The sequence below is a fragment of the Talpa europaea genome, assembly GCF_964194135.1.
Source record: "Talpa europaea genome assembly, chromosome: 12".
NCBI classification, from domain to species: Eukaryota; Metazoa; Chordata; class Mammalia; order Eulipotyphla; family Talpidae; genus Talpa; species Talpa europaea.
In genome coordinates, this window is record NC_140079.1 from 58,665,549 (window position 1) to 58,680,192 (window position 14,644).

At 35.9% G+C, this 14,644-nt stretch overlaps 2 protein-coding genes across 2 annotated transcripts in view; one reads left to right on the top strand and one right to left on the bottom strand.

Annotated features, from left to right (window-relative positions):
• The window catches only part of COP1 (COP1 E3 ubiquitin ligase), a gene marked incomplete at both ends in the record, with an annotated part of 171,437 nt that overhangs the window by 67,145 nt on the left and 89,648 nt on the right, over positions 1 to 14,644 (top strand). Inside the window, 2 exons of the mRNA XM_084250064.1 lie at positions 764 to 878; positions 6,512 to 6,647. Of these exons, the coding sequence (XP_084106190.1) occupies positions 764 to 878; positions 6,512 to 6,647 (251 nt within the window). The remainder of the gene's footprint in view (positions 1 to 763; positions 879 to 6,511; positions 6,648 to 14,644) is intronic.
• On the bottom strand, positions 12,887 to 13,837 carry LOC311182305 (UBX domain-containing protein 1-like; the record flags this gene model as incomplete). The annotated part of the gene is given in 3 exon segments (XM_084251004.1): positions 12,887 to 13,077; positions 13,080 to 13,302; positions 13,304 to 13,837. Coding segments are annotated over 3 exon segments (894 nt in total). The 3' UTR covers positions 12,887 to 12,940.

Here is a 14,644-nt window from a genome sequence, read left to right on the forward strand (position 1 = left end):
CTTTTTCTTCAATTAGATATTATATTAATAAATTATAAATTTATAAATTAGATATTATAATTAATATATAGGAAGAATATTTAAAATTGTTTACTTGTTTACTAGTTTGCTTGCTTTGTCCTTTTGTCTTATTTGAACTCCTTTAGTATACAATTATTCCTGGGTCTCAAATGTAAAAAATATAACCACTTTTGGAAGAATTGTTCTTATGCTTTTAGTTAACATGGTACATGTAATAATGTATTATTGGGATTAGTCTTTTGTTTTTTAATATGATTTATATTTCAATATATTTTAGGTTCATTGTGTATGTCTGCTTGAGTTATTCTGTCACTCTAATGAGTTAGTACATATATTACTCTTGTTTTAATCAATATTAAATACATATTTTGTATAATCAGGCACTGTTCCTATAATTCAGGGGTACAGGCTACGATATAGGGAAGGTGAAAAAGTAATTGCTATTTTTCATAATTGTTTTCAAACAATTTCTGCATATGAAAGTTCTCAGAATTCTAAAGTTTAAAATGGTAATTACAATCTTCATTTAATCTGTAGAATTGAAATAAACATTTTATTTTTATAAAATTGGCCTTTAGAACTTATTCTCACTTAAAAGTAAATATTGAAAAATAGGGTCTAAGAACTATGGGTTTTACCATTTATAATTTAATGTGATTAATTTTTGAAATTAAATGTTATGTAATCTTTGCAGAAAAAGAGTATGGTTTGTTCTAAGTATCTTTTTTTGTTATCACCTTAGACAAAGAAACAGCCTTGGTATAACAGCACATTAGCATCAAGACGAAAACGACTCACTGCTCATTTTGAAGACTTAGAGCAATGTTACTTTTCTACAAGGATGTCTCGTATCTCAGGTACATATTCCAGATTTGTTAAAATACCTCATATTTCAAATCCATTTCTTGTGCTGGATTTACGGAAAATCCTATTCATAATGTTAAAAGTGTGTATTTTCAAAAGTCTACCAGAGCATCATGTGGTGGTTTTTAGAGATCTTGGAGAACATTGCTTTCTCACGAGTATTTTTGTTTTCTTTCTGTCTTTGGGAATTTTATGTAATGTTACATATAGCTGTCTGTATTGTATGTAAATGTCTTTTTACATATGTATGTATATACTATATATGATGTTATATAACAGATTGCAAAAAAGTTATATAAAGTTTTTTAAAAAGCCATAAATATGTAAATTACAAAAATAAGTTGATTCAGTTGCCTCCTTTTAAACATTGTTAAGTTCTAAGCACTGTCCTTGCTGCTAAGACTAAAAATACTCCTTATTGTCAAGGAGTATTGTAAAGTCTGGGACAAGGCAATGGGTAAAGAAATCTAAGTGAAAATATGTGTTTTATAAATATGCAAAGAGTATTATGAGAACAGAATATAATATACACTAATAGAGCCAAGAGTGAAAAAATCCAGGCCAAGTTGAAATGGGAAAATGTATGGGAATGATTTCTGCAGGAATTTTAGAGGAGTTATGTTTAGTTCAGGCTAGTATAAATAAAATGAAAAAGATACATGTTCATAGTAGGAAACATAGAGGAAACATATTCATAGTAGAGGAAATAACTTATACAAAGACATGAATGTGATAAAATATTTTTATTGTAGAAAAGTGGTATAGTTCTACCCTTTTTTATTAGCTCTCACATTTTTAGCCTTTCTCAGCATCTTTGCTTACCAATCAAATAGACATTAAGACAGTCCTTTTTTTTTTTTTTTTTCTTTTTTAAAGGTTTATAGGTTTGGGGTTTAAAATACAGTGCTCAATGTAAGTGCTCAATTAACTGATGTTATTAGTAGTGTATCTACCCAAAATGAGACCATCAAGGAAAAAGAATCTGACATTGTTAAAAAAATTGACCTCAGTTTTCTCTTGCGCAGGCATGTTTATATCATAATTTACCTATTACTTGAATCCTTTGTACAGATTTGCTTCAGGGTTGGTGGTGAAAGGCAAAAGTGTATTAGACTTACATAACATTAATAATAAGATAAAACCAGGCATTGTTTATAAAGGTATTTTTTTTTAATATTTATTTATGCATACAAGAACTGGGGTACAGGCCAGAGGTGGGGAGGGGGGTGAGAGGATTCACCAGAGACAGAATGGGGAGCAGAACAGGCAGATTGACTGAAATAACACTGCTGAGGGAAGCAGTGGGCGAGACAGGAGAGGTCTGCTGTGCCATGCGCGTCACCTCCTTGGCCAGGGATCGAACTCATGCTGCAGTAGTTGTGGATAGCTTCATAGTGCTGCGTTTTAACCCCTTGCGTCACCAGGGAGGCCCCTATAAGGGTGTTTGAAATGAATAATAAATAGCTTTTATACAGATGGAAAGCTTTAATTTTGTTTCCTGGAAATTAAACCCCATATTGAGCCTCTGTGTTGGTCTATAAACTACAGTAGGAAGTTGGTAAATTGAAAGTGGTCTGAGAACTATATTCTGATTGACCAGTCGACTATACTAACCCTTTCAGATCATTTGTAGGTATGATATCGAAATGTAGCCACAGATAAGTGTCAGATATTTTTTTTTTTTTAAGTGGGAAAGAGATTGAAGTTGGTTATTGGTTAATCTGTAAGTTAAGTAGCAATATAGGCGTGCTATGAAATAGTAAAGGTAATCACCGTCAGTTTAATTTGGGGGGCATAGCTTTATAGAAAGTGAAGATAATGAGTTAAAACCAAGAGGAAGGGCCTCCCCTGTGGCACAGCAGGTTGAGCACAGCGCTGTGAAGCTGTCCGCAGCCTCTGTATCATGGGTTCAATTCCGGCTGTCCAGGGAAATTCCCACATGGTGCAGCAGACCTCTCCTGTCGAGCCAGCTGCTCCCCTCAGCAGTGCTTTTGGTCTGTCTACCTGTTCTGCTCCCCACTCTGTCTCTGGTGAATTCTCACACCCTCTGCTCCTCTGGTCTGTACCCCAACTATTGTATAAATAAAAAATAAATCTTAAAAAAGAAATCAAGAGGAAGATTAGATTTTATTTTTGTGGGCATGACTGTATTATACTTAAAACATGTTAGGCTTTAGGAATTTCAAGTTTGTCTTACCAAATCTTTATATTGACCACAATAATCATATTGCTGATGAAATTCCTTATATTGTTGACTATGAAAAGGAAATTCTTTTCATTTATTTTTTAAAGATATATTTACTCTTGCACACAAGAACTGGGGTACAGGCCAGATGTGTGCGGGAGGGTGAAAGGATTCACTAGAGACAGAGCAGGGAACAGAGCAGGCAGACTGACTAAAATATACTGCTGAGGGGAGCAGCGGGCAAGACAGGCGAGGTCTGCCTCGCCATGTGAATATCTCCCAGGCAGGCTGGGATCTAACCCGTGCTGCAGAGGCTGTGGACAGCTTCACAGCACTGTGCTCAACCAAGTATGCCACCAGGGAGGCCCCTGAAAAGGAAATTTTAACTTATAAATAATGGGTTACTTAAGACTTTGTTTGTCTTTTTGTATACTTTCACTTGAGAGTCCACTCTCCTAGCCCCCCAAGTTGTATTTTCAACTATGAAAATAGAAGATGAAGTTTAAGAAATTAATGTCCTGAACTCGTAGTTGTAACTGAAAGAGAAGATAAATTATAAAGCATTAGAAGTGAAAATTGGGTGCCTATAGCCTGAGTTTGATCTCCAGCCAGAGAGCTAACCCACATGATGCAGCAGTTCTCTTCTGCCTCGCCCTATGAAACCCATAGCAGAGTATTTTGGTAAATCCACCTCTTCTGCTCCCCACTCTATCGCTGGTGAATCCTATCACCTCACACCTCTGACCTACATCCCAGTTTTTCTTTTTTTTTTTTTTAAATAATAAATTTTATTTTTATATTCCCCATACAATTGCAGCCCCCCATTCTGACCCCAATCCCCCCCTCCCGCCCCCGCCCCCGCCCCCCTAAAAGTGTCTCTGGTTCATAGTTTTTTGTTGATTTTGATTTTCACTTTCTTATAGTTATTCATTTTCCTGGCCCCTTATTTAAGTTTTCTAGATTCCTGCTATGAGTGAGACCATCCGGTATTTTTCTTTTTCTTTTTGGCTTATTTCGCTGAGCATGATCCCTTCCAGCGCCATCCATGTTGCTGCAAATTGCATGTGTTTATCTTTTTTGAATGCTGAGTAATATTCCATGGTATATATGTACCACATCTTCTTGATCCAGTCATCTATTTTTGGGCATTTGGGTTGTTTCCAAAGCTTAGCTCTATTTTTGGGCATTTGGGTTGTTTCCAAAGCTTAGCTATTGTAAACAGTGCTGCTATAAACATAGGGGTGCAGGTGTTCTTTGGAATTGATGTTTCTGTGTCCTTTGGGTAAATACCTAGGAGTGGAATTGCTGGATCATATGGAAGCTCTATGTTTAGTAGGTCCAGAAATCTCCACACAGCTCTCCACAGTGGATGGACCAGTTTGCACTCCCACCAACAGTGCAGGAGAGTTCCTTTTTCTCCACAACCTCGCCAACATTTGTTGTTGCTAGTTTTTTTAATATGTGCCATTCTCACTAGTGTAAGATGGTATCTCATGGTAGTTTTGATTTGCATTTCCCTGATGACCATCCCAGTTTTTCTATGCAAAAATAAATGAAAAAAAAAAAAAAAAGAAAAATTGGTACCAAACATACTTTTATAAACTAGTCTATAATTAGAATATGAGATTATATGCCAGTAGCTATGTATGGATTTTGATCATAAATCAACCATGTAAACAAAATTCTATCTTTTCATAATCAGATAAGTGAAATTGAATTCCTAAACTTCAAGATACTAAAATAACTATTTTTTAGTGTTTTCTTAAGTTATTTTGAGTGTCAGTGTTAGTGATCGGATATGTTGGCCATAAATTCACATACATTGAAAAAGAATTACGGTCTTCAGTAGAATATACATTCTTGAATGCTTGTAAATTTTATGTACTTTGGGATTGATGTCAAAATGTTAAAGAATGTATTAACATTAAAGCAATATTATATGTATATCTAAGCTAATTGTCTTCCCTATTATTTGTTAAATAACTTTTAGAAGAAGGTTATATATGAAAAGAACTAATTAACTGTTATAGCCCAACCACTTTGTAGTATAGTTGGGGATTTTTTATTTGTTGTTTATTTTCAATAACCCATGTTTTATTTAAAATTTGATGAATTCCCTGAGAATAATTCCTGTGGTGCATGATCTTTATCTTAACAATTTGATATTGCATACTAATTAGGTATTTTTTTTTGTCTTTTTTAGAATTGAAAGACTATATTTGAACTCTTATTGTCTTCCAAGTTTTTAGATCTTTAAAATGATAGTGGCTTACTTAGTTTCCTCTAGTAATTATTTATAATAATTAGATGATTTTCTTCAGATTAACAGTTATTTTCAAGATAACCTAACATCTCCAGATAAAAGGAATTCTTTATTATATGTCATATAGCACAGTTAACTTTTGACTTAATGATCCTCATATCTATTTCATTATGCCTACTGTTATTGAAGAAGGGAAGTAACAAAAAATCACCTTTAAAAATTGTGTATGTTAGTGAGCTTAAAATAGGGAAGATTGTATGAAAACACAATGTTGTATTAGGCTTATTTTAGGTTTCAATCTAGGAAGCAAACTAAAATGATTGTCTATTTTACTTTGGAAAAGAAAATGCAAGTCTAAACTTTATGTAGTTTTGAAAAACAATTTTATTCATGCTTGTACTGTCTCCTGTTTTTAGATAGGCAAATAGATCAGCTGTATCCTTAGTTACTCTATAGGCTGATTTTGTAATTTAAATTCCGCATGCTATAGTTAAGAGTGCTGAAATTGATTTAGGGTTCTATACAGTGCATTGGATAGAATTATTGTTTTCTGTAGTACACTAAGACATCTGAATAAAACTAAAGTTGTTTTGGGGACTACATTCTTCATACATTGCAGTTCACTATTCCTTTCTGTATTTGGGTTTGAAACACTTAAATGTAATATGTAAATAACACTATGTAAATAAATATTTCACATTCTTTTTAGTTAAAAAGCAATGCTTATTACATTCTAAAAATGAGTAATTGCATATTGAATAGTAGATAAACATGAGCATGAAGTTATAAACTTATAAACATTTTCCTTCAAAGTAGTAGATACTCTGCCCAATATATGTTTCTCTCTCCAGGTTTTTTCCATTGAGAAAGAAATTTTTGCGTGATAAATTATTTAACGTCTTTTGATCAGAAGTGCTGTTTTTCCCAAGAAATTATTGAGACAGAAAGAGAAAAAGAGAGAGAACACAGCATGTTCTTCTTGGTGTTGGAAGGCACAATGTCTTTTAAAATAGGAAGGAAATTTTATTGTAGCTGAAAGATCCAACTAATTTGTTCATACTAGTCTTTTCTAAATACTTTTGAAGTATTGTTTGTATTTAGAATATCATTTTTGTTCTGTTCATTGCTCTTTGTCTTACACAGCATTTCCATTTAGTTATTTTGTTTTCTCCATTTAGATGACAGTCGAACTGCAAGCCAGTTGGATGAATTTCAGGAATGCTTGTCCAAATTTACACGATATAATTCAGTACGACCTTTGGCTACCTTGTCATATGCTAGTGATCTCTATAATGGTTCCAGTATAGTCTCTAGGTAAGTACTGAGCAATACTCTCTACTGTTTTCTTTTGCAGAAATAATCTGGAGTCTAATTTGATAAGCAGTCCTAGTGTTATGGTTAAGAGCCTGAGTTCTGAAATCAGGTTGTTTTCAATTTTTAGTTCTGTGGCCTTGGGAATATTTCTGAATTTCTTCATTCCCAAATGGAATGATTAATAGTGTCCACTTCTTAGGGTTGCAGTTTGTATTCTTATGATGTCTCTCCAGATCTGATGACAGGGTATATATTCTTCTCATAAATGTTCCATCTTCATTTTTCTAGAAAAAAATGAAGACTTGGTATTATTTCTTCCTAAAATATTTTTCAGATATGTTCAGTGCAATTATCTCTGTCTTGAGTTTTCTTTGAGAGAAGAATTTTGAATACAAATCCAATTTTTAAAAGAAAGTTAGGGCTAATCAATGTATCCATTTCTTTTTTTTTTTTTTTTAAGATTTATTTATTTATGCAAGCACTGGGTACAGTCAGAAGCACGGGGAGGGTGAGAGAATTCACCAGAGCCAGAGCAGGGAACAGAACGAACAGGCATACTGACGAAATACACTGCTGAGGGGAGCAGTAAACACGGCAGGAGAGGTCTCTTGTGCCGCCATGTGGGACCCTCGCCTGGCGGCCGGGCATTGTACCGGTGCTGCAGAGGCGCAGGCAGCTTCGCAGCCCAGCATTCAACCGCTGCGCCACCAGGGGAGGCCCAATTTATCCATTTCTTCTTGAATATTTTTAGCTTGTAACTTTCAAGGTATTTGTTCATTTCATCTAGGTTGAGTTAATTGGAATACAATTGTTAATAATATTCCTTTATTATTTTTACATTTTTCATCTCTGTAATATTCCCTTTCTTGCTCCTGATATTTGAAATTTCTTCCCTTTTTTTTTTCTAATCGTCTGGCTTAGAAGTTTATCAACTTTGTCTTTTTGAAGAGTCACCTCTTGTTATATTGCTTCTCTCTGTTTTTCTCTTCTCTGTGTCGTAGATTTCTGCTCCTAACTTTATATTCTCTCTTTTGCTTTGTTCTTTCTCTTACCTAAAACTGAAATATTGACTTGAAACCTCTCTTTTCTAATACAGATAATTTGTATTATAAATTTTCTTCAAGCACTGTCTTAGCTAGATTCCACAAATTTTGATGTGGTGTCTTTTCTTTTTTTCCCAATTAATGTTTATTGTGGTGAAATATACATTGCATAACTTTACCATCTTAGCAATGTATACTGCTGAGTGGTATTAAATCCATTCATAATTTTGTGCATCCATCACCAGTGTCCATTTCCTTAATACCTGAAGCTTATAAAACTGAAACTTGGGCCTCCCCTGGTGGCGCAGGCGGTTGAGCGCTGGGCTGTGAAGCTGCCTGTGGCCTCTGCAGCACCGGTTCAATCCCCGGGCATTGGCGAGGGTCCCACATGGCGTGCAGACCTCTTCTGCTGCACCCGCTGCTCCCCTCAGCAGTGTATTTCATCAGTCTGCCTATTCTGTTCCTCACTCTGGCTCTGGTGAATTCTCTCACCCTTCTGCACTTCTGACTGTACCCAGTGCTTGTATAAATAAATAAATAAATCTTTAAAAAACAAAACAAAATAAAAAAACCCTGAAACTTAGTACCCATTAAACAAGAACTCCTCATTCCTTCTTCCCCCAGTCCTGGTAACCACCATTCTACTTTCTGTCTCTCTGAAATTGACTGAATACCTCCTATAAGTGGAATCATGGAGTACTTGCTTTTTTGTGACTGGGTTATCTTATTTATAATGTCAGTGTTCATTAATGTGTCACATGTCAGAATTTTATTCCTTTTTAATACTAAGTAAATTTCCATTATAAATGTATGTTTATATATACCACATTTTGTTTATGTTCATCAATGCATACTTACGTTGCTTCCATGTTTTAGTTATTATGAGTAATGTTACTATGAATATAGATGTACCCATATCTCTTTGAGACCTTGTTTTCAATTCTTTTGCGTGTACACTCAGAAATGGACTTGCTAAATCATATTGTAGTGCTATTTTTAATTTTTTGAAGATCTCTATACTGTTTTCCACAGTAGCAGTATACCATTTTATATTCCTCTACATCCTTGCCAGTAATTGTGTGTGTATGTATTAGTTTAATTGAAGTAACATTGTTTTATAACATAATGTGAATCAGTTTCATTATATGAATATCAGAATATAATTACACAATCTAAATTGTATAGCCAACTACACACCTATTGGGACCACTGTGGTATATGTGGTCTCTTATTGACTAAAATATTGTTAAATGACATTTCTCTACATACCATGTTTTCTTTATTTATTCATCCTTCAGACACTTAGGTTGCTTCCATTTCTTGACCATTGCTGTAGTGAATAATGTGTTTATTGCCTTTGGATAAATTCTCAGAAGTGGAATTGAAGCATAGGTAGTTTAATTTTTATTATTTTGAAAAGCCTACATATTGTATTCCAGTGGCTACATTCCCACATATAGTACATCAATTCTTTTCTTTTTTCTTTTTTTCAACAGTTTCTTTTTTTCAATATTTATTTATTTATGCACACAAGATCTGGGGCACAGTCTGGAGATGCAGGGTGGTGAGAGTTTCCACCAGAGACAGTGGGGAACAGAATAGGCACATTGACTGAAATACACTGCTGAAATACACTGCTGAGCAGCAGGCGAGACAGGAGAGGTCTGCCTCACCATGTGGGTTTCTCCCTGGCCGTCCGGGGATCGAACTCATGCTGCAGAGACTGCGGCTTGCTTTATAGTGTGGTGCTTAACCCCTTGCGCCACCAGGGAGGCCCCACCAATTCTTTTCTCCACATCCCCACCAATACTTCCTATTTCTTGTCCTTTTGATAATAGCCATTATGACTGGTAATATCAATGGTATTGCTTATCAGGGTATATCTCACTATGGTATGATTTGCATTTTTGCCGATTAGTGCTGTGAACCATTTTATGTGTCTGTTGGTCATCTGAATGTTGTCTTTGGAAAATGTCTATCTATATCCTTTATCCATTTTTTAAATTGACTTGGATTTTTACTATGGAGTTGTAAGAGTGCTTTATATATTTTGGATATAAACCCCTAATTATATATATGATTTGCAGATATTTTTTCCATTCCGTAGTTTGCCTTTTCATTTTGTTGATGATTTCCTTTGCTATGCAGAAGCTTTCTAGTTGATGTCATCCCACTTGTTTATTTTTGCTTTTGTTGCTGTTGCCTTTGGAGTCAGATCCAAACTGTCGTCAAGGTTAATGTCAAGGAGGTTGCCAAATATTTTTTCTAGTAGGAATTTTATGGTTTTAGGACTTATGTTCAAGTCTTCAACCCATTTTGATTTAGTCTTTTTGTATGCTATAAATAGTGGTCCATTTTTATTCTTTTATATGGCAGATAAACCAGTCTGATATTACTGAAACTTCATATGCTTTTCATATGCAAGCCTAAGATTTTAATTTATGTATATGGCTATTAATTATGAATTTAAGCCATTTGCTTAAGAGACTATTTCAGTAAACCTTTTATTATATTATAACTGGTTGTTTAAATCGGTAATGACTAAGACAAAAGTCATACTTTCATTCTTTTTTCCAGTTGACATGGGAGTTTTCCTTATCATGCACTACAGAATGATTAAAATTTGAAAGTACAGTAGATTGTGGGACTCATTTAACTTATACCTTAATTAAATGAGCAATTAATTAAATTAAATCCAAACAAATTAATTAGATGAGTAATTAATTCATTTCACTAAATTAATTGACCACCTAGTATGGGCTAGGCTATGAGTACAGCCACGAATAAACCAGATGTGACACCTGGGTTTAGGAAAACTCTCAATCTTTTTCAGTGCTTTTATAGAAGAGGTATAAGGAAATGCTGTGAAACACTTTAGTTAGCTTGGAGCAAGTTAACACTGTTACTAAATTTTTAACTGAGAGAATGTATAATATGTATTTCTAAAAACTTCAGAAATGTAGCTTGAATGTGTAATGACAAAAATAGCTATGGATTTGTACTTGTAATATTGACCTGATATGTACACATTTGCCTATAATTATGTGTTTTATTTCGCTGAAATACAATTCAAATTAGAACTCATGAAGAATGTTAATTAATGTACCTGTCCGTAGTTAATTTATTCTGCACTGTATTTTCTTTGCATTAAAAAATGGGGACCAAAAAAAATAAAAAATTTCCTGCATAACTTTATAAAAGCAGCATTTTCAGTTAGAATATGTAGAATTTGTTTACATCTTTAAGAACTATACTTTCTTTTCATTATTTCTTAAAGCCTTTACTTTGATTTAGCATAGTCCTGTTTTTTTTTTTTTTTTTTTTTTAATTCTAATAAACCAAAGACATCAGGGCACTGTATATTCTGAGAATGAAATTTTGTGTCATAGAATGTCTTATACAAGGTTTTTGTTTGGGAATATCACTCGCTGAAAGTGAGATTAGTTATATTAAAATATTTCAATCAAATAAAAATTTAAAAATATACCTTTGATTGCTCCATCTTGCATGCTGACATCTGTCCTTTTATTTACACTGAATATTTCTGAAAGGAAAATTTCTGGTTTTCAGTGTTTATTAGGCAGGACAGAAGAACATGGGTAAATTACAAATAATTCCAAAGAAACGAAGGAACTTTGAATCTTTAACAACCCTGTTGACTCTTTGCTTTTCCTAGTTTCTCAAATTCAAACTCATCATTGATGATAAATTGATTTCGAAGGCATTCAATTCCTCTCAAAATAGGAAATTTAATAAAGAATTTCTTTTGTGAAGAGCTGGATAAGGAATTGTTAGAGATGACAAATAATGTTGAATTGGCATATTATTTCATTCGGAAATTCTTACTGTAAAATTTCATGAACGAGAAACTATATTTTTCCCCTTTGCTTATGGATGATTTTGGGTATTAAATACCATATTCATAAGTCCACAAGGTGGCAGCATTTGTTTACTTTGACTACATCAACTATTAGTATACAAGATCTGGAAATTAGTGACTTACAGTGAAGTTTGTTGTGAATTTCAGATAGTTCTAGGTTAACAAAGACAAGTAATAGAGAATTCTTCTTTCACAGAGTAATAATGTCACCTTTTGCATTTTTTCTTAAATTAGGTAGTCAGTGGTCACTAGAAAGCGGTGGTTGGAAACTGCATAGTTTATTAAACTTAATTGAATACTTAGAAGCAATAGCTGTTTTCTTGAATTCTTAGTTTGAATTTTACATACCTATATTATTAATAGTTAAAATTATTATACACTTCTGTAATGAGAGATTATTTTAACATTTTTTGCTTATGTGTTAAATTTTTCAAATTTAATTGTATCGGGCATTAATAAATATTAAAGAAAATTATATATTGTGGTATTTATTGCTGCTATATCAGTCTCTATACTAATAATGTATGTTTGATAACTTTTTTCCAGACACTATTGTAAGTATTTTACGTTACACTATATTTTATTAATTTTTTTAATCTTTACCTCAGCCCTATGGAGGGAGATATTGCTATTAATTCCATTTTACAAATGAGTCATTGATACAGAGCTTTCCTATGTCAGATTGTCCAGGATCAATGCAGTGGTTGCTGGCCACTTGAGGATCTGTTGAAACCTTGTGAAAAGTTTAGAGAGCTTTTTAATTTTGAGCCACCCAAAAGAATAGGAAAAATAATTGTTTGGAATTTCTAATAACTTTCTGTTTATTACTACCCTTTTTTAACTTGGCCTTGGTGAATGTTTTTGGGTTTTAATTTAATGTGTATATTACATTGAGATGCCACTTTTTGTCATAGTTTGAAATTATTTAAACATTTATATTTATTTTTTGTAAAGATTTGTTTATTTATGCATATAAGAGCTGGGGTGGAGGCCAGAGATGCAGGGGATGAGAGGATTCACCAGAGACAGAGTGGGAAGAGAACAGGCAGACTGACTGATATACACTGCTGAGGGGAGCAGTGGATAAGACAGGAGATGTCTGCCTTGCCATGTGAGTTGCTCCCTGGCCGCCCGGGGATCGAACTCATGCTGCTGAGGCTGCAGATTGCTTCATAGTGCGGTGCTTTAACCCCTTGCACCACAAGGGAGGACCCAACATTTATATTTTATAATAGCAGTTATGAAGGTTATTTTTTTAAACTTCAGTATTTTTTTTTTTTTTAACTCAGAGGGTCTATTTATTAGGAAGGAGATGTCAGTGCTTTAACAAAGATGAAGAGGTCAGAGAGGGATGGTGGAAAAAAGGCCTCTCAGCTGGGACATTTCTTGGCCACATTGAGGATAGCAGAAGGCACAAGTCCCAGCTCCTGCAGAGGCCGCTCCATGTCGGCCTCTGAGAAGGCCCGCCTGGGGAAGCCACTGAGCAACTGCACAGGGTCCTGGCCCCCCCAGGCTCCTCTCCTCGGTGCAGCTCCACATAGAGCCTCACAGCTGCCAGCTGTTCCCGGGCCCGGAATGTCTGGGTCAGTGAGGTCCCATCTGGCAGCCTGACCTGTATGCGACACTGGTCATACTCCCGCTTGGTGGGGGGCTCCTGGCTGGGAGAGGAGGGAACAGGCCTTGGCTCTGTGGTTGGCGCGGATGGCTGAGAACCCACACTTCCGCCATACTTTCTTGGCTCTCTCTGCTTTGTCCCTTTCAATCTTTTCTCGAACTCTCTGTCTGGCTGCTAACTCTTCAGCCTTTTCCCTTCTCCGTTCTTCAGCAGCCCGACACATCTCATCTTCCTGTAGCTTCTGTCGTGCAGCTGACAACTCTTGCCCTTGTCTCCTGCGCTGCCGCCGTTCCCGTTCCAATGCCTCCCGTTCCTCCCTCTCTTTGCGCTCCCGCTGCTTCTGAGCCACCAGCTCCAACATCCTCTTAGTCTGTTCCTGTTTTTCCTCTTCACTCAAAACGGGTTTGCCTTCTCCGGCTGCAGAACCAGGTCCTTCAGGGCCTCTCTGCTCTGAGGGGGTGGGTTCCCGTCCCAGGATATGTCCTAGGGGAGTCGCTAGAGGCTCGTCCACATCGGGGTCATCTTCATGCTCCATCAACCAGTCCATCGCAGCCTCGATGCCCTGGTTCCCTGTGAGGGCCAGAGCCTTCTCCGCGCGTCCCCTGGGGAAGCCCATCTCGATGAGACTCTCCAGGGCCGTCAGCTCCGCCATGGCGCCGCCGCCGCCGCTTCCGCGGGGACTCGGTCCTAGACCGGCCGCGGCCTAAACTTCAGTTTTTAATGACAGCCAGTTATGATCTAGGTTTAGGATAAATTTTAATACTTTCTTGTGGAATGTTGCAACATTTTAATTTGTACTTAGAAACAAATCACCAGGTAGTTACTGACTCGTTTTCTAAGGAATATATTTGATTTTTAGGGCTGCTAACTTTCTCTTTTTTGTCAGAAGATATTTATGCTGTGTCTTACAAGTATTGGGTCATGGGAAGTGGGGAGGCAGAATGTAAGGCATACCAGTATGAAAGGATGGACTTCCTTTAAGAATTTTGCCAGCACCAGTATTTTAAAGCAGTATTTAAAAAACACTGTGTTCTAAACTCAAGTTTTATCATCAGAGCAGGAGTCTTAGCTGTTTTATTTCCTGCTGCATCTTCATGTCTAGCACATGGTAGCTGCTCAGTGGTAAATATTTGTTGAATAAATATATGATTGAGTGGAAAAGTTTTGCCTACTCTAGGATCATGTGGAACTACTAGGACTCTAGCAGCCATCCATCATAAACTGTTATATATATTTGTTTGCTAAATATTCCTTTGAAGAAAAAAGCTTATAGGGGCCTCCCTGGTGGTTCAAAGGGTTAAGACTCAACCTAAGAAGCTATCCGCAGCCTCTGCAACACGGGTTCCTTCCCCAGCCAGGGAGGTAACCCACATGGTGCAGCAGACCTCTCATGTCTCACACGCTGCTCCCCTCAGCTGTGTATTTCAGTCAATCTGCCTGTTCTGCTCCCCACTCTGTC